The following is a 16,391-nucleotide window of genomic DNA, read 5'->3' on the forward strand; positions in this document are numbered from 1 at the left end:
ACAATCAAACATGTGCACCTTGTCTCGGTGGTGTCGTATTTCCACGGTTGGCTTCCCAAAATACCGGCTACATACACCTTCGCCCTCCCACAAATCGAGTTATACGAGCCGAGGTACTCTACAGCGCATAGGGGTTCAGGGATCGGATCGTCAAGCATCTGTCATCGGTCAGTACGTAGTCATCGTGGGCATGGAAAAAAACACTTACGGTGGGCTCTTCGTCAGATCAGTCTTCAGAATAACAGGAACCCTCGTCATCTCTGTGACATCCTGGATATACTCGCCGCCCTCCTCGCGAAGAGTGAACCAGCTCAGGTACTTCTCCTTGTTGTTGACTCGGGTCTCCGGGGCCTCGGTCGCGGGCACCTTCGATGCTGATTGCGTGCGCTGCAGGCCGGCGGCATCACCAGCCGGGGCCAAGCGAGCTGGCGATCCAGGCACGCTCTGCGTCGGGCGCTCGGCCAGGGAAGCGCCAGCCATAGCCTCCGTCAGATCCGACTTGTCATCCTCATCATCGTCAAACAAGGCATCGACATCATCCGTCGACATGGTGCCCGTCTCAGTCTGCTTGCGCGCCGCTTCCTCGCGCTCACGTCGCTGGCGCTCAGCTTCCTCGGCCTTCTTCTGAGCAACCATGGCGTTGTTCATCCTCTGAGAGGCAGCTGCCTTAGGGCGCTCATCCTCAGGTACAAAGGCAGAACTGGGCACCCCCTTCTCCCAGTACAGTTCGAGCACGCGCTTTTCCTTCCTGAACTCCGCTTTCTTGAGCGGCAACTGATCGCAGTGGACACGCTTCTCGAATCCCCATTCGGGAATCAGCACATCAAAGGCGGACTCGTACACGCAAAGGACGATGCCCTCGGCAATGAGGTCGCCATTCGCCTCCTGGCGCTTCTTGTCCATCTCGCGGCAAGACTCAATGTGAATGCTCTGTTCCTGGGCATTTTGAGCTGAATCTTTCTTGGTGTTGATAGCCTCAACAGTCTTGACCAAGTTCTCCATATCATCATTGAACTCAATCGCGCCTTCGGAAAGTACAGCTTCGAGTTGACGATGCACGACAATATCGGCGTAACGGCGAGTGGGGCTGGTGAAGTGAGTGTAGAGTGGCAAGTTGAGTGCATAGTGCGGCCAGAGTGGCTGCGCAGTCTTGCCAGCAATGAAGTACTTTGCGCGCTGCATAGACTTGACAAGCGATGTCTCCATACCCTTGCGGAGGTCAGCATCATCAACCTTGAACAGGCTGTTTTGTAGTGCGCCACTTCCAGAGGTGTCAATGTCGTAGCCAAGAGCAGTCATGCGCTCAGCAAAAGTCTGAAGGCGACGAGCGTTGGGGGGCGATTGGCGGCGTAGCAACGCCTTCTCGGGCAAGGCCTGGGCAAGACGCTGAGCGACATAGGCATTAGCCTTGTGGTTGAGCTCTTCCACCAGTTCCAGGGCTTGGGATGAGTCGAACAGGTTGTGCTGCACCAGGTTGTTCTCATCGTCAAGCTGCTGAAGCAGTCTCAGAGGTGCAATGGGCTCGCCGCCAGCACCGAGGCGGGTTTCGCGGAACTTCTGGGAGACTGCGTTGAGGATCTGCAGTGACTTGACGGGGATGGCGGTGTTGTCGTAGGCTGACGACTCGGTCAGGGCCTTTTCGATCTCGTTCAACGTGACCTTGCCAGAACTCTTGATGATACTGCGTCCAATCCAGGTGTCGCCCTCCGCCACAGCTCCTGTGTGGGGGTTGACGCTGAATACCACTGAAACTGCAAGGCGCTCCTGTTCAGGGGCCAAGGAGCACACCTCGCCAGCCAGCTTGGGCGGCAAGAGAGCGCAGAAGCGGTTGATGAGCTGCACCGAGGTGCCACGCTTCTTGGCCTCACGGTCCACCAAGGAATTGGCCTTGACGAAGTGAGCAACGTCGGGAACGTGAATTCCGACATCAATCTTGCCATCGGGGCGAGACTTCACGTGAATTGCATTGCCAAGCTCAGCTCCGCTGTTGTAGTCCACAGTGAACGTAGCCTCATCACGGAAGTCGCGGCGAGCAGAGAGCAGAGCCTCATCTTCCTTTTCCAGGGACCAATCTGCCAAGCCCACATTCCTGATCACGGCCTCGGAGAATTCGTCGTTCGCAAAGTTGTTGTCGCGCAGCAAGGCATCAGTCTCGACTTTGAGATCACCCATGCGGCCGAGCTGCTCAACGAGAGTACCAAAGGGGTGGAGAGAGGTGATGGGCCAGCGCTTTATGCTGGCAACGAAAATTCTGTCGGCGTAGTCCTGGTGTTTCTCCACAAAGTCGCGCGGTGCTTGCTCGGTGGGAATAGCAATCAAGGGCACACGCTTGTCGGTAGGCTTGAACCAGACAATCTTGGGCTTCTCCTGCTGGCGGTTGTCCTGACGACCATTGCCACCGTCCCGAGCGGCTCGCTCTGCTTCTTGCTTCTCCTTGGTAGCCTGACTGCTGGGCCTCAGCAGACCAAGAGTTCCGGAGAACATCTGGCCAGCGACACGCTCAACCACCGCAACGACGTGACCAGCGTAAAGCGGCTTCTGCTCATCATTAATTTCCTCTTCCTCCATCAGCAGAAGGCTCTGTCCCTCGACCTCGACATCGTCATTCTTCTTCTGGGTAGGCCGCTGTCGCAGACTGCCGCGTCTGCGGAGACCGCCCTCGCCGGTTTCATTGTTGTCTTCATTGTTGTTATTATTGTTGTCACGACGACCTTGGTTTGTCGAGCCGGAACGTGTATCGGTGATATCCTTGCGCTTCTTCTTTTCCTCCTTCTCACGCTTCTGCGACCATACTTCATCCACGTCCAGCAGCTCGATGGCAACCAAGTCACCTTCCAAGGCACGGTTGCGATCCTTGCTGCCACAGATGAAGATGTCAGCATCAAGTACACCATCCCCGGTGGTGACGTAAGCGTCGCTGCGGTTCTTCTTGTTAACACGAAGAATGCCTGAGACGAGCTGTCCGTCTCCGAGAAGAGCAGGCAGTGAAGCCTGCGGCAGATAAGGAGTGAACAAAGTCTTGCGCTGCTGCTGCTGCTGGCCCCCCATAGAGCCGGCGTGCTGCGAGCCCTGCAGACCCTGTAACTGTTGGGGGGTGAGCTGGGCAGCTTGGAGAGCCTGCAGCTGCTGAATAGGGGTAAGGTGCTGGCCAAACATTTGAGGCATGACCATTTGATTGGGCATCTGCATCATCTGCGGCTGGTTGTATTGGAACCCGCCGAGGTTAGAGACGGATTGGTTCATGGACCCTTGTGCTCGATGACCAGGCTGGAAACTCTGACCCATGTTACCTTGGTCTTGTCCAGCGCCCTGAGTACGCCAATTGCCCTCAAAGTTGCGAGAACCAGTTCGCGCGTGGCCTCCGCCGCGTCGACCAAAGTCACCGCCTCCGCCTCGACCATTTACGGCCATGCTCTGACTGCGCCCGTGTCCTCCACGACCGCCCCGCGCAGCTGGAGCCGCCGGGGGAGGGGTATCCGATGACGCTTCCTGCTGAGCAGCAGGCTTGTTCTCGTCATCCGGCTTGTCGGCGTTAGGTCCGGGGAATTGAAAGCCGGTTGTGGTTCGCTTCTGCTGCGCAAGCTCGGCAGCTTTTTTGGCGTCCGATAGTGCCAGTGAGTGACGGCGCTGATGGCCTCCGCCGGCACCTCGTCCCCCACGGCCCGCATTCTCTCCACGGCCCTGACCACCAGCACCGGCGTGAGGTGCCTCGAAATTACCAAACGTAGAGCCGGAGGCTCCGGAGGAGGGCGCTGGTGGGGGGCCCATGCCCATATTGGGGAGTGCCGACTGATTACGGCGATGTGACATGGGTTGGTTGGGAGGAGCCATGTTGACATTCTGTTGCCCCATTTGCTGGGGGGACTGGAAGTTAGGCTGCTGCATATTACCCATGGACTGCAAAGGATTGAATTGTCCGCCGTGCATGGGTTGGCCAGGGGGCATCATTCCCATGTTCACGTACTGCTGCTGCGTAGCCTGAATCTGCTGTTGCTGTTGCTGCAACAGCTCAATCTGCTGCTGAATAGCCAACTGTTCCACTACAAGCAATGTCAGTATGCAAGCTAGAGTCAGGAGTCGATCGCTTGCGCCACTTACTTCCTGGGTTGGCGAACATGCTCATCAGGGGAGTCAACTCGGAAGGACTCCGCCGATGGGCAATGTGCAGCCTGCGACCAGCAGGGCCATGCACACCTCCAGTTTGCTGGGGTTGTTGCGGTTGACCCTGAGGCTGGCCTTGCGGCTGCTGAGGGGTTGTCTGCTGCTGTTGTTGCTCCATGTTGACGGGAAGCTCCGGAAGCAGCTGCAGAAAGATTGTTTGCACGTCGTGTGCGGGCAGTCGACAAGGTCGTGTTGTGTCGAGGTCAAGGCGATGATGCAAGAGGGGGGATCCTCTGCTTCGGGGGGTGCGTTGCGCGGGTATCTATTGAAGGGACAGGTACAGGCGAGCAGACTGCAGCAGTGACGGCGAATAAGAGTGGTTCGGTGCGATCTTTTTTTTTCGAGTGTTGAAGGGTTGGTAAGGAGGGTGTTGTGATGTGAATGTTGTTGCTGTGGTAGACGGATCGTTCCAGCGAGCTCGGGTGCAAAGGTAACCCCAAAGAGCCAAGGAGTGTGGCTCGTGGGAAAGGAAAGCCTGGACGAACGTGCTAGCTTGTCGATAGGAATGACAAGGCAACGAGAAGCAGAGTTTCTGTACGATGTCTGCGGCGCTGAAGATACAGCCAGGGTGGGATGTTGAGGGAAAGGATGGAGAGGGAGAGGTCAAGTTCGAGAGGAAGGGTGGTAGCTAAGGTAAGGTAAGGTAGACGCGGATGATGAGGTACGTCGTTCTTTCCTCCACCGAGAGCGGACAAACGACATGGACCTTTCGGGCTCTGCGCCAGGTGGCCTTGTTTAGGGGGGGTGCCAGCCCCAGAGCCCGTCGTAATGACCTGGAAGACCACCCATACTCCACCCACTACGGAGGACTGGAGGGCCGCAGTAAAGGTACAGTGAATGGAAGCGACTGGACGCCGCCACCGTCGCCCCCTCTCTCTGGTGCATTTATTAATTGTTGTCAAGCACCTTAACGTGGCGATCCGAGCTTCGCGGTCCAGCGCGGTCCAGCTCCAGTCCAGCTCCAGGAAATGCTGTCCGCCAGCCTGGTGCAATGCGTCTCTCCAAAACCTGCCCATACGGTTAGGCGGCGTAGGCTGGTCGAGGATGCCCCAGGGTTTCAGTCCCAGGCTCAGGCGAGGATCCACCGGCATGTCTCAATCTTGATTTATGATGGCCATGTTTCTCGTAGACTCGCTCGATCTAACTTAATAAGTACAGTAGAGCAATTGCAGACTTTATGTGCTAATTACAGCTTCAATTGCCCAACACTCTTCCGACCAAGCTTGCAAGGTAATAATATTACATGGAATATGCGTGTGTAGCTCCCAAGTTGGCGTATGAATCCGTCCGGCTCCTCTCCAGCTTGACCCACATGGACCCCGACTCGGAGTTGTACCTGACCATGGATGGCCTGGCAACCTGGATTCGCCCTCCGCGCACAACCCTTCGTACATCATTTCCACCCCTGAGATTTGATGATCCTCAAGTTCCGCCATGCGTCATTGTCGTCATCTTCATGAGATGGCATCCATGATCATGCAGCACCAATTTGTGCTTGCTATCACTTCCACAGTCCGGTGCCTACAAAGTCAAACTTTACACTTTGGCCGTTGGCTGAAACTCTATCCTCGCCTACAATGCGCTGAAACTGGCACTGGGCTTCATAACAGCTCACCCGCCCGTAGGTGTGAGCCTGGGTCGCGCCCAATAATTATTGTCGTAATGTAAAGTAGGAATTCATCCAACGCTGACGACGAATCACGTCATAGAAGCCCTGCTCGGATGCTATTGATCAGCTACGTGGTACCTGGCGAACACTTTGCTGATAGATCCAAACCACTGGGGCGAGGCTCGTGTGATACTGGTCGCAATAGCACCGATCCAGAGCCGGACTGTACGGCGACACATTTTGCGGCATCATCAAATCCATGGAAAAATGTATCGTTGCCTGGCGGATTGTTTTGCCCATCGTGCGCCAGTCGGAATAAGAAGATACGCAGTGTAATTATTTATTACTACGGATAGTGCAGATCATACGGTCCGAGCCTTCGACGAGCTGTCCGCGAAGTGCCGGAAAATCCGCCAGCTAATAATTATTAGTTGACAGGCAAATTTGGCTGCACTCTCTTGCCGCAGCCTTTGTATTTCTGATGTTGATCTTTTTATCAGAACGTCGTGTCATCTGATCACTGCGCAAGGCGCAAGATTGAGCGGGCGATCAATTCACAACGCCACGCAGCACGAAGGAAGTGGCATGCACCGTATCGCATCGAGCTTTCACTCGGCTCCAGTCCCTGATAATTGATACACCCGCATGACAATGCATAAGAGCGAACCCGATGTTTCGGCGGAACTTCGAAGGTAAGGTAAGATAACATGCGTCGATGACCCTTGGCTCACTTGACTGTTGCAGCGTGCAAAATGCACCCCACATTGTGGCTTGAAAGTGCAGCGCCACATAAGGTAGCCTGTAGCCCAGCGTTAGTTGGTCGCGGGCCGCGTGCGCCTAGACGGGGAACAAGAACGAACCTCAAAGTTTTGGGCCAACAACGCTCGCTCAAAGCCATTCAATATCGCTCGGTCGCTGCGATAGTTTTTGGCTTCCTGTCATAGCCAGGCGTTCACGAAGTCCCTCTTGTGCTCACTTATACCAGTCTCGACCTCTCAGTCCTTCCTCCTCCGCAGCTTCGCGCCTTTCCGATAGCGCCAATGCAGCCCCAATAGCACAATAGGCACTGAACACGACTTGGGAGATTCACAATGACGCGCACAACGCGCAATTCGCAGTTCGATCGGAGCACTCACAATTTGACAAGCCCAGAACGACGCGTCCTCAGTCAAATCCTCGGCGATGGTCGAAACACGCCTCTTTCCCTCGCTGACGCCTTGCAAGCTGCGTCGATATCACACGACAGAGTGCGCGCTGCTGCGATACAGACCTTTCAGAATCATGAGCTCGAGGAGAACAAGCGACGCATCGAGAAAGAGCGCCAGCAGGAGGAGGCTCGACTCAAGAAAGAGGCCGAGATTGCTGCCGAACAAGAGCGAGTCAATGCGCTCAAGAGACAATCGATCAAACGGCCAGATCCAGTGCCGGACCCTGAGCCACCAGCAAAAGAAACTCCGAAACCGAAACAGCCTGCGGCGACGAAGGCGCAGGAGCTGAAGCCTTCCCCAGCTCCGGCACCCACAAAGGCTGCGCAACCACAACCTGCGCCGGCAGCTCAGCCTTCCACGACAGGGCTCAAACAACCACCCGTCTCGATCAGCCCGTTCGCCAGTCTACAGAAGCCGTCTGAAAAGGCTCCATCTCCCTTGAAGCAAGTCAATGGCGTCGGAGCAGCTTCTCAGGGCCAGCCGGCCGCAGCGCAAGTATCGACGCAACCTCGCCCTGCCCCCGTCACAAAGCCAGCGCCTTCGATATCGCCTGAAAAACAGAAACTTGCCGACCGCTACACGGCGATACATCAGTCATTGAAGCAGCTCCGCAAGGACATGGTGGCCCAGTCTAAAGTGCCTGGATCTCCACTGAAGGGCAAAATGGGTGACTTTCGTCGTAGCATTAAGGTGTCTATTGGACAACTTACTGCTGGCAAAGGCGCAAACAACATACCTGTAGGTTTTCCACTCTTTGCTTTGCGAAATCTTCCACTCACAACATCTAGATCAGCAAGATCACTGAAATTCTCCGGGATGCTCTAACTGGCAATGTCCCCAGTCAACCAATCCCAGTCGCAACCTATGTCGCGGACGACAGGCAGCCAGCGGAAGATCTCTCGGTCAATGACCCCAAGCAACCGAAACCGCACAATGAGCCGACGATGCCGTCACTGTTCCTATACCTGATGAACATATGCGCAAAAGGCATCATCAGCCAATTTGCGCGAGAGGCAGGCGCAAACCCCAAGGCCGCCGACCCCGTGGGTGTATTCGCAGCACACATCTTCTCCAACAAGGAGTTCCAATGGCGGGGGCAATCACTGGTTGATATTCTCATAGCCAAGCTCCGCGTCGGATGCCCTGTCCTGTTCGGCGCAAGGGGCAATGACAAGACCGAACGAGGTCGCACGGCTCTGGGGTGGAAAAAGGAGGATGGTGCGTGGGTCACGGAGCAGGCTCACAACGACCGAATGACTGGGCTTGGTGCTGGTTTCGCCGCTCTCTCATTGCGTGACTTTAGCAAAACGACCAAGGCCAACCCATACCCACCATCCAACTACTGGACGGCCCTCGCTCTCATCCTTAACACGCCAGCAGGCGAGACGTCCAACACTCATTACGTGGTACTACGCGCCATGCTGCTGGGCCACGAAGGTCGATTCCTCGCATTCTACGGGAACGCAGCCCTTGCGGCCATCAGGAAGGCAGTATTGGAGTTCCCGGCCAGGGCCCCAGCGAATGCATCTGCTGCCGGTTCAGTTGCGGCCTTGGCTGAAGTCTGGAAGTCGGAAGGATTTGTACTATGAGCATCTGGGACGCGCGTGGCGCGTGCTTGATCATCACACATTTGCATATATACGGTGTTGGGGCGATTGTCCTCCAGTGATTTATTATAGATCGGACAAGCATGTATATGATTTTCTGGGTCACCCCCTTCCTGCCTGCGAAATCCATTCGCAATGCGCATCACCATGTCTAACGTAATGCCAGTCTGTGACTTGACTTTGAGCATCGGCGAATGCCTAGTATCTACAACCTTGAACACCGAGAGCCTTCAACGCCTATTGCTTTCCCATGCGCGATATCGAAATGTCGTCCAAGTTACAAAATCAAGAGCAGAACCAGCAGCAGAATCAAGGCAAATATGAGCACACCAATACAGCAGCTACTCCACCGGTCCTCGTTCTGCCTCACAATGTGGTTCAGTTTCTGCATCCCCGACGACAGCCGTCCGCCCACTCTCTCGGCCGCGTCGTCCACCACCTCGAGGATCTGCCGCTGCTCTTCCAGCTCGCGGCCCATGTCGTCCGCTTGGCGCCGTAGGTTGCCCACGGTGGTCGATACGCCATCGAGCTGTTCATCCTGGTCGCGCATCATCTGCACCTGCTGCTGTTGCTCAAACTCCTCGTACCCGTCGTCGCCCTCTTGTATCGCGAATGAATTCGGGTCGGGCAGGTCGCCAGCTGCCTTGCCGCCTGTGGCCGTCTTCTTCGCCTCCTCTTTCATGTCGTCAATCTCCCCGCCGACTTCGCCCACGAACCGTTTCCTCCGCGTGACTTCATCTTGTGAAAGCCCGAACTGTGACGGATTCGATTCGACAGCTTGTACGGCGGCTTGGAGATCTTCGAGGTCCTCTGCGAGCGTCTCCAGCGCCGCTTCCAGGTCGGACTTGGCGGAGGCAAGTTCGGGCGAGGTGGATGATGTCGTGAGCGAGCGGATACGCAAATAGGAAGTGAAGAGGGAGCGAGTTGAGGACAGCTGGCTGAGGACGTCCCTATGCAGGTTAGCACCTATCGCTTGCACAGCACCGTTTGAGTGACGAACTGTTGGACTTGAAGGAACGGGTCCTCTTCGTTGGTGGAAGACATCATGACGCCGCGATCTGGGGCGAATAAATCATGCGAAATGATACAAATGAGTGCTGACAAGACAGGCGGGCGCAAATGCGATTGTCAATGGCAATAAGAAGTCGATTCAGGCGCGTGCCTGGCAGCTCGAAGATGACGTTGCAACTGAACCCCTGCATTCGGTCGGCCTTTTGTGGGTCTTACATGAAGCGGCGCCGCGCATCGTGGGGTGCGCATATTCGAGGTAAGGTTTTCAACAACGGATTCATCGCTAGAGCCTCTTGTCGTCAATCCATACCATATTCGAACTCTTGCACGCGATTAAACAGCGCTGCGAGATTTTAGATTGTCAGTCAGAGCTCGGTCATTGCTCATTCCCCATCGTGGTCTCCTCGTCATCAGTTTCTTCGTCTTAGAGTTGGCTTCTGCCCCTCCTTTACACCAGTTTTTTTTCCCGACAGGTGGACAATCGCATGAGGTGCTGGTAATCTCTAGGAGATCAATCTTGATACCTGTTGCTCAAGTGAATTGTGAGTCGCAATTTGCTTCTATGACCTATGCCCAAGCATACAGTCATTACTGCGTTTCGTACATTCACTAACATGTGCACAGGGTAACCCAGTATCAAGGAAAATGGCACCGCAGAAGCCTCTGCCTTATGATGATAAGTTCGCTTCTCCAGACGAATATGTCTCAGAGCTTCTGAACTTTGTCGCATCAACGGACGTCTTCCAGATCCTCTGCGGCGGCGTTCACATTCTTGACTTTTTCACCATTGAACCTGGGTTGTTCCATGCTGCTCTGCCAAAAGAATGGCACCCTTTTCTGTTGTCATGCGATATTATGCGCCTAATCGATATACTGGCACGAGAGGACCTTGACAGCTTGCAAAATGATGGAGAGCATCAGATGCCCGAGAGCCTGCTCAACTACATCAAGTCGATACGGAGGCTCTCTCTGAGCCGGGAATATGCTCCGCCAGATCGAACAGTGGCCAAGCCAACGAGGTCTGTCTCGATTGGCATGAAGCCGAAGAAGATACACGAAGTGGCCAACTTTGCAGACTATGTCGACCGGCTGTCTCATGAGGTCGCTTCGCATGACGGGAACAATGTCACACACTTTGTCGATTTTGGCAGCGGGCAAAATTACCTTGGGAGGGCACTCGCCAGCGAACCTTACAACCGCCATGTCGTAGCAGTTGAAGGACGTGAGAACAATGTGTCAGCCGCCAAGGGCTTTGACATGAGCTCTGGACTTTCCGTTGCGCCGCAGGTACGGAGGAACAAGAAGGCTTGGGATAAGATCCGGAAAGCTGCCGGCCCTGGAGGACTCAAAGACCCCGAGCGACTAGCACAAGCAATCAAAGACGTGGTGGGCGAGGAGGGCTTACTCAAAGACGCTGAAGCCAAGCCGGTGGATTTTCGGGCGAGGAATGATCTGGACGCGACATACACGGCCGAGGACGGAAAGGGGTTCATGACTTACATCTCCGGGCGGCTTGAAAGCGGAGATCTTTCCGGCGTGATCTCTGATATCGAGCAGGGCGACTTGCCCGAGGAGAAGAAGCGCGAGCTTCGGCTCATGGCCGTATCCATCCACTCCTGCGGCAACCTGTCACACTTCGCCATCCGGTCATTGATCATGAACCCAGATATGCGTGCCGTCGCTATCGTGGGCTGTTGCTACAATCTCCTGACCGAGAAACTGGGCGCACCGACGTACAAGCACCCCTTTCTCCGACCAACCCTGCAAGCGATCAATGGCCGCGTCACACGCGAGTCCGAAAAGAACGACCCGGAAGGTTTCCCGATGAGCAAGCGCTTCTCCGAGCACAACGGCGACGGCGTACGCCTGAACATCACCGCCCGTATGATGGCATGTCAGGCACTGCAGAACTGGACTGCGAAGGAAAGCGAAGGGTTCTTCACGCGTCACTTCTTTCGTGCAGTGGCACAGAAGATGTTCCTTGACCGTGGCGTTGTACAGAAAATTCGTCACCGCACTCTCGAACCCGGTGTTGAAGAGACACTTTTTGACCTGAGCACGAGTCCAGTGATTGTGGGCTCGCTGCGGAACAGCTGCTACGACTCGTTGAAGACGTACGTGCGCGGTGCCGTTGAGAAGATCATCAACAACCCGGAGGTCCCCGAGTACGCAGAACTCATGCGCGAAAAGATGGGATCCATCACAGATGAGGAGATTGAGGAGTACGAGAAGATCTATCTTCCTAGAAAGAAGGAGCTCTCCGTCATCTGGACCCTGATGGCGTTCAGCGCGATTGTCGTCGAGTCGTTGATTGTGACAGATCGCTGGACATTCTTGAAGGAACAGCAAGAAGTCGATCAGGCATGGGTCGAGCCGGTGTTCGACTTCAAGCTAAGTCCCAGAAATCTGGTGGTTGTAGGGATTAAGAAGTGAATCCGACCTCGTGAATACCTTATTAGGGACGTTGAGGTGGCCGAGTTATTATGTCGCACATATGACACGTGATCGTCACCCGCCAAGTCCGCAGCCTCGTCATAATCGCGCTGACGTTCCCGTCCGCACCTGTAGCAAGCTTCCGTTGCGACCAGCCACCCCGCGAAAAGACCGGCGCAACAGATTCAATACTACTCCCTCATACGCATCCGAAAGTCTTGACGATGGAAGACGACCGTCTATGGAAGTTTAGCAGGCCCGAGTGGCTGAACAGCGCATGGGCGCGCAACTCTGGCGTCTATGGAGCCGGAGCTCTGGTAGGCCTACCATCGCCCTAGCTGTGGAGGCTCCAAGTTTGTCTAACGCCCTTGTAGTTCTCCATCGCCTTCTATGTCATGCTCGACTCGGCCGTCTGGTCTCACTCTCCTCGTAACGCTTCCAACGTACATGTCCACTTCGTCGACTGGCTGCCCCTCATCTTCTCGTCCCTCGGCATGCTCATCATCAACTCGGTCGAGAAACAACGCCTCAGCGCCGACTCGTTTAGCTACAGCGGCAACGGCGTCGCATGGAAGGCGCGCGTCGTCCTGTTCTTGGGCTTCGCCATGCTGGCGGGGGGTATGGCGGGTGGTGTCGTCGTCTTTGTGCTCAAGTTCGTGGTGCCGGAGGTGTCAGGGCCAGCACTGGGAATGGGCATCGAGAACGTGGTGAGCAATGCGCTGGTCGGAGTCAGCTCTGTGGTTCTCTGGGTGAGCCAGAACATGGAGGACGAGTACTCGTACAACCTCTCTCTGTAAAGAAGGATATGCGGGAGTTTCACGGAGGATCGAGGCTTTTGAACGCGAAAATGCGGTAGACTGTGGCTTGGGCATGTATTTCTATCAGCGACGCTTTGCACTGGGTTGCCAGTAGTTCGGGAGATGACAATCACTTAGCATGAGGACCTGCGCACGGAGCATTGTGATCTCGAGCGTGTTCCTCTTCTATACAATTACCTCTTGCTTCAATTCGACATGTACTCCGTACGCAATCATTGTCTACGGATGTTGTCTCTTCGCGTCCACCTCTCGCTATCGGGGCATTGGCACCAGCTCAAAGACGACCTAGCCACCATCTGGTTGCCCCACCCATCTATCTACTACACCTCAGCTCCAATAACTGACACGACGTTTATATCTAAAACAACAACAGCCTTATATCCAAACATATCTATACACCATGGCCGAGCGCGTCCGTCAAAGAAGCAATCTTAATCCTAATCAGCCCCGTCAGGTCTCGCGGCCTCGAGACACCACAGGCGCCTCACTACCTGCCGCGCGCCGCACCGTCTTTCAAAGCACCCAACCTCCGAGAGCGGGCCGCCGACCCGCCCAAACCATCCCTACTGAGTCTGCTGATAATGACAACGATTCAGAGGATAACTCTGTCATTGCTGTGAGAGATCGCCACGGCGAGATAGAGATCAAGGAACCTCAACCTGTTGAGGTTGATGAGGACATGGGCGAGGCGGATGCACGACTGGACAGCGAACGTAGGTTCACGCGCTTGAACGCCTGAGCGGAACTGATGATGGCCACAGATGAGAAGCAAAGGCTCGCTGACGCGGTTCGGCACCATCAGCAAGCTAACAGCAATGTTCTTGATCAATCCGACGGTGAGTTTGCACAGCCTGTAGCTGGAATTGGCATTAACAAGACACAGAGCTGCTGGACGCCGTTAAAGCAAGCCTACGTGCATCAACCGCCATGCTGGCCGAGGACGACTGGAGATACGAGACGGAACCACAGACACTAGGTGTATGATTCTAACTAGGTGTGGTATCTATGTCTTACATGTTCGGGTCCGGTATCTAGTCCAGTCCAGCCGGCGCTGGCCCGTCGCGAATGCCCTGCCTCCGCTGCGGAGGCGCACCACCAGCACCGCCCCCAAAGAGCCCGCTCATCATGTCCATCAATGGGTTGCTCTGTCGCGGCTTCTGTATGCCAAAGTACATCTGCCCAATCATCTCGAGAGGCTCGGCCCAGCCATCGACCTCGTTGATTTGCGTGGCATACTTGGACAGGAGACCTCGGAACACCTCTGGAGAACCCCGTTGAATCGCAAGGAGAAGCAGGCCTAGGAAGTTGAGAAGCGGCAAGCTCGGGAAGATGCGGATATCTGAACTCGCTGTCGAGACGTCTTGGACGTTGAGGCCGGCATTGTCGCTGCTCAGGGAGCTGGTGAAGAGGCGATAGGTTGTGTTCGCAGCTCGAACATTGCCGACCAGGAGGTACGGCAGGATGGCACGGGCAGCGTAATGGGGTGCGGTGTGGGCGTCGCTCTCCTTGTACCAAGTATATTCCATCTTCGCAAGGACTTCAGCTGAATCCTTTGTACCAATCACCAGGTGTCGTTCGGCCTCGTAAGGTTCGTGTTCCTCTGCGTAGATGCTTCCCGCAACGTGATGAAGTTCAGGATCGCCGGCAGGATACTCGCCGAATTTGGCGGACCATCTGCATGTGTTAGCCTCGTTGTCGCTATCTCGCTGCGGGACCTTACCCCATCATCTCCTGGATGAACTTCTTCCTGGTCGGCTCTGCAGCCTGGAATAACCGCAAGCACGTCAACAGGCGACCCTTGGATGTGGCGTCCGGCTTTGTTTCAGCTTGCTTGTAGACGTCGACCATCATGATGCACAAGTCGCTGGCGCTTCCGCCCTGCTGAGCTTTGAGCAGAGATTGGGCAACATTGTGTAAGATGTCAATGGCCGAATCCCAATTCTTCTGCTTGATGTATCGCGAAGCCGCAACGCGTGTCTGCTGCTGAGCCTCGTAGTAGTCTCCATCTGTAATTTTCTCTTGTAGCCGAGCTACGATCCGGTCGACTTTGCTGGACATGATGGGCTGCAGATTCTGGAGAACGAGAGGGATAGTAACGAGGGTGATGATGCAGCTTGGAGCTCTTGGAGGGGCATTTGTGTTGGAGGATGCAGTCGTTAATTGCGGGGAGAACCACTGGAGAGAAACAAACTTTATAGCATTCAAACTGATTGAATTACATAACTAAATCACCTTGGTGTAGTGGTTTAGCATGCGCGCTTCCCAAGCGCGAGGTCGCGAGTTCGATCCTCGCAGGTGATACACTTTTTGCCCCTGTCGGTTTTTGAATCAATACTTTTTGTTTGTGATTCAGATCTAACTTTTGTATCCGTAATAAAAATATATCCTGTAGACCAGAACAGCAGGTAGCCCCTTTCACTAATGACTGGGTTGAATATGTAAGTAGGCTGCATCACCGCGCTGCGTAAAGTTGCCGGGCATGAGCCAAATGCAAGGATAAGATTCATGAAGAGAGAAAAAGAGAGCTCATGTTCTTGGCGTATCTGGAGGAGGTGTCGAGTACCTGCGCACATATGTGGAATGCTGATCCTCAGGGACTGGTTCTCATTGGTTATGTGTTATGCTATAAGCTGGATCTGTGTTCATTTCTGTGAGCCTATATTCCACCAAAAGCTCCGTTGTGTCCGACTATTTGAGGGCCAAGTTGGAGGCTCATGTCAGTGCAGTCTTCCGACAACTGACATTGGGCCACTGTACTATACATGGGAGGTGGAACTTCACCACTTAAGAGATTTATCTGACCATTGGGGCACTATGGAATGATCAGAAAAAATGTCACCAGTTATCAGCCCTAATAATACGAACACTTTCAAGCGACGTGGGATCTTTTGATGATGAGTCTGTCTATCCTCTCTCTGATGGCACAGGGGACGGAGAGGTGCCCGAAGAAGATCTCCACGAAGACGAGGATAAGGACAACGAGTTCCCCGGTAAGGTTTCAAGCTCCGCCGAATTAGGATCTTGCCATGCCACTTACTGTGCAGACTACATGTACATGTACCGTATTCACTGGACAAAGTCGCTAGCGCTAGTGGGTAAATTTTAACTACCTATAGTCTAGCGCTATAGATATACCGTATACGCTTGTGCAAATGTACGAATCTCTTAATACCTCTGTATAGTCCTTAGGCAGTATAACGCTCATAGGCTATAACTACTGCTCGATATTGGCACCACTCCTAACAGGGATATTGCCTCGCTAAGATAGACCAGCGCTAGCGCCTTTGTCGAGTGAGTACGGTATGTTCGTGAGCACCTTCGACTGCGCTCTATGACGACGAACCATAGAGCTGACCGAGGCAAAAGCAATCATCGACCTATGCACTCCACCATCGAACAGATATTTCAATGACGACTCTGATTGTGCGTGTGAGTATTGCCAATCAAATGGTTGTGGTTGTGGTTGTGGTTGTGGTTGTGGTTGTGGTTGTGGTTGTGGTTGTGGTTGTGGTTGTGGTTGTGGTTGTGGTTGTGGTTGTGGTTT

The 16,391-nt window shown here is 54.5% G+C and overlaps 9 protein-coding genes and 1 non-coding gene across 10 annotated transcripts in view; 7 read left to right on the forward strand and 3 right to left on the reverse strand.

The window, feature by feature from the left end:
- Positions 1–204: 204 nt before the first annotated feature.
- On the reverse strand, positions 205–4,279 carry F5Z01DRAFT_620486 (putative cell wall biogenesis protein phosphatase Ssd1; the record flags this gene model as incomplete). The annotated part of the gene is made up of 2 exons (XM_046261140.1): positions 205–4,040; positions 4,099–4,279. The coding sequence occupies 2 exons, from the start codon at positions 4,277–4,279 to the stop codon at positions 205–207; spliced, it is 4,017 nt and encodes a 1,338-aa protein (XP_046119317.1).
- A 2,582-nt stretch (positions 4,280–6,861) lies between these two features.
- Positions 6,862–8,567, forward strand: F5Z01DRAFT_635668 (GLE1-like protein-domain-containing protein; the record flags this gene model as incomplete). Its single annotated transcript, XM_046262164.1, has 2 exons — positions 6,862–7,716; positions 7,767–8,567. The coding sequence occupies 2 exons, from the start codon at positions 6,862–6,864 to the stop codon at positions 8,565–8,567; spliced, it is 1,656 nt and encodes a 551-aa protein (XP_046119318.1).
- Positions 8,568–8,633: 66 nt separating this feature from the next.
- Positions 8,634–9,753, reverse strand: F5Z01DRAFT_652999 (t-SNARE). The gene is made up of 2 exons (XM_046263323.1): positions 9,586–9,753; positions 8,634–9,535 (listed from the first exon to the last, which is right to left on the reverse strand). The coding sequence occupies exons 1-2, from the start codon at positions 9,630–9,632 to the stop codon at positions 8,863–8,865; spliced, it is 720 nt and encodes a 239-aa protein (XP_046119319.1). The 5' UTR covers positions 9,633–9,753; the 3' UTR covers positions 8,634–8,862.
- On the forward strand, positions 9,754–12,061 carry F5Z01DRAFT_653000 (methyltransferase domain-containing protein). Its single transcript, XM_046263324.1, has one exon. The coding sequence runs from the start codon at positions 10,242–10,244 to the stop codon at positions 12,027–12,029; it is 1,788 nt and encodes a 595-aa protein (XP_046119320.1). The 5' UTR covers positions 9,754–10,241; the 3' UTR covers positions 12,030–12,061.
- A 12-nt stretch (positions 12,062–12,073) lies between these two features.
- Positions 12,074–13,062, forward strand: F5Z01DRAFT_51909 (uncharacterized protein). Its single transcript, XM_046260403.1, has 2 exons — positions 12,074–12,346; positions 12,404–13,062. Exons 1-2 carry the CDS (start codon positions 12,254–12,256, stop codon positions 12,824–12,826), a joined length of 516 nt encoding a protein of 171 aa, XP_046119321.1. The 5' UTR covers positions 12,074–12,253; the 3' UTR covers positions 12,827–13,062.
- A 1-nt stretch (position 13,063) lies between these two features.
- On the forward strand, positions 13,064–13,855 carry F5Z01DRAFT_51910 (uncharacterized protein). Its single transcript, XM_046260404.1, has 3 exons — positions 13,064–13,560; positions 13,609–13,683; positions 13,731–13,855. The coding sequence occupies exons 1-3, from the start codon at positions 13,248–13,250 to the stop codon at positions 13,829–13,831; spliced, it is 489 nt and encodes a 162-aa protein (XP_046119322.1). The 5' UTR covers positions 13,064–13,247; the 3' UTR covers positions 13,832–13,855.
- F5Z01DRAFT_51914 (uncharacterized protein) lies at positions 13,733–14,987 on the reverse strand. The gene is made up of 2 exons (XM_046260405.1): positions 14,568–14,987; positions 13,733–14,521 (listed from the first exon to the last, which is right to left on the reverse strand). The coding sequence occupies exons 1-2, from the start codon at positions 14,903–14,905 to the stop codon at positions 13,879–13,881; spliced, it is 981 nt and encodes a 326-aa protein (XP_046119323.1). The 5' UTR covers positions 14,906–14,987; the 3' UTR covers positions 13,733–13,878.
- An 87-nt stretch (positions 14,988–15,074) lies between these two features.
- Positions 15,075–15,148, forward strand: F5Z01DRAFT_t43. The gene has a single exon. It is a non-coding gene; the product is annotated as a tRNA-Gly (tRNA).
- A 127-nt stretch (positions 15,149–15,275) lies between these two features.
- F5Z01DRAFT_749575 (uncharacterized protein) lies at positions 15,276–16,110 on the forward strand (the record flags this gene model as incomplete). Its single annotated transcript, XM_046267002.1, has 4 exons — positions 15,276–15,725; positions 15,775–15,938; positions 15,969–16,001; positions 16,030–16,110. Exons 1-4 carry the CDS (start codon positions 15,680–15,682, stop codon positions 16,108–16,110), a joined length of 324 nt encoding a protein of 107 aa, XP_046119324.1. The 5' UTR covers positions 15,276–15,679.
- Positions 15,911–16,391, forward strand: part of F5Z01DRAFT_52129 (uncharacterized protein) — a 773-nt gene continuing 292 nt past the window's right edge. The window contains exons 1-2 of the mRNA XM_046260412.1: positions 15,911–16,155; positions 16,214–16,381. Coding sequence (XP_046119325.1) covers positions 16,150–16,155; positions 16,214–16,381 — 174 coding nt within the window. The 5' untranslated portion in view covers positions 15,911–16,149. The remainder of the gene's footprint in view (positions 16,156–16,213; positions 16,382–16,391) is intronic.

The sequence above is a fragment of the Emericellopsis atlantica genome (assembly GCF_019669845.1).
Source record: "Emericellopsis atlantica unplaced genomic scaffold F5Z01scaffold_10, whole genome shotgun sequence".
NCBI lineage: Eukaryota > Fungi > Ascomycota > Sordariomycetes > Hypocreales > Bionectriaceae > Emericellopsis > Emericellopsis atlantica.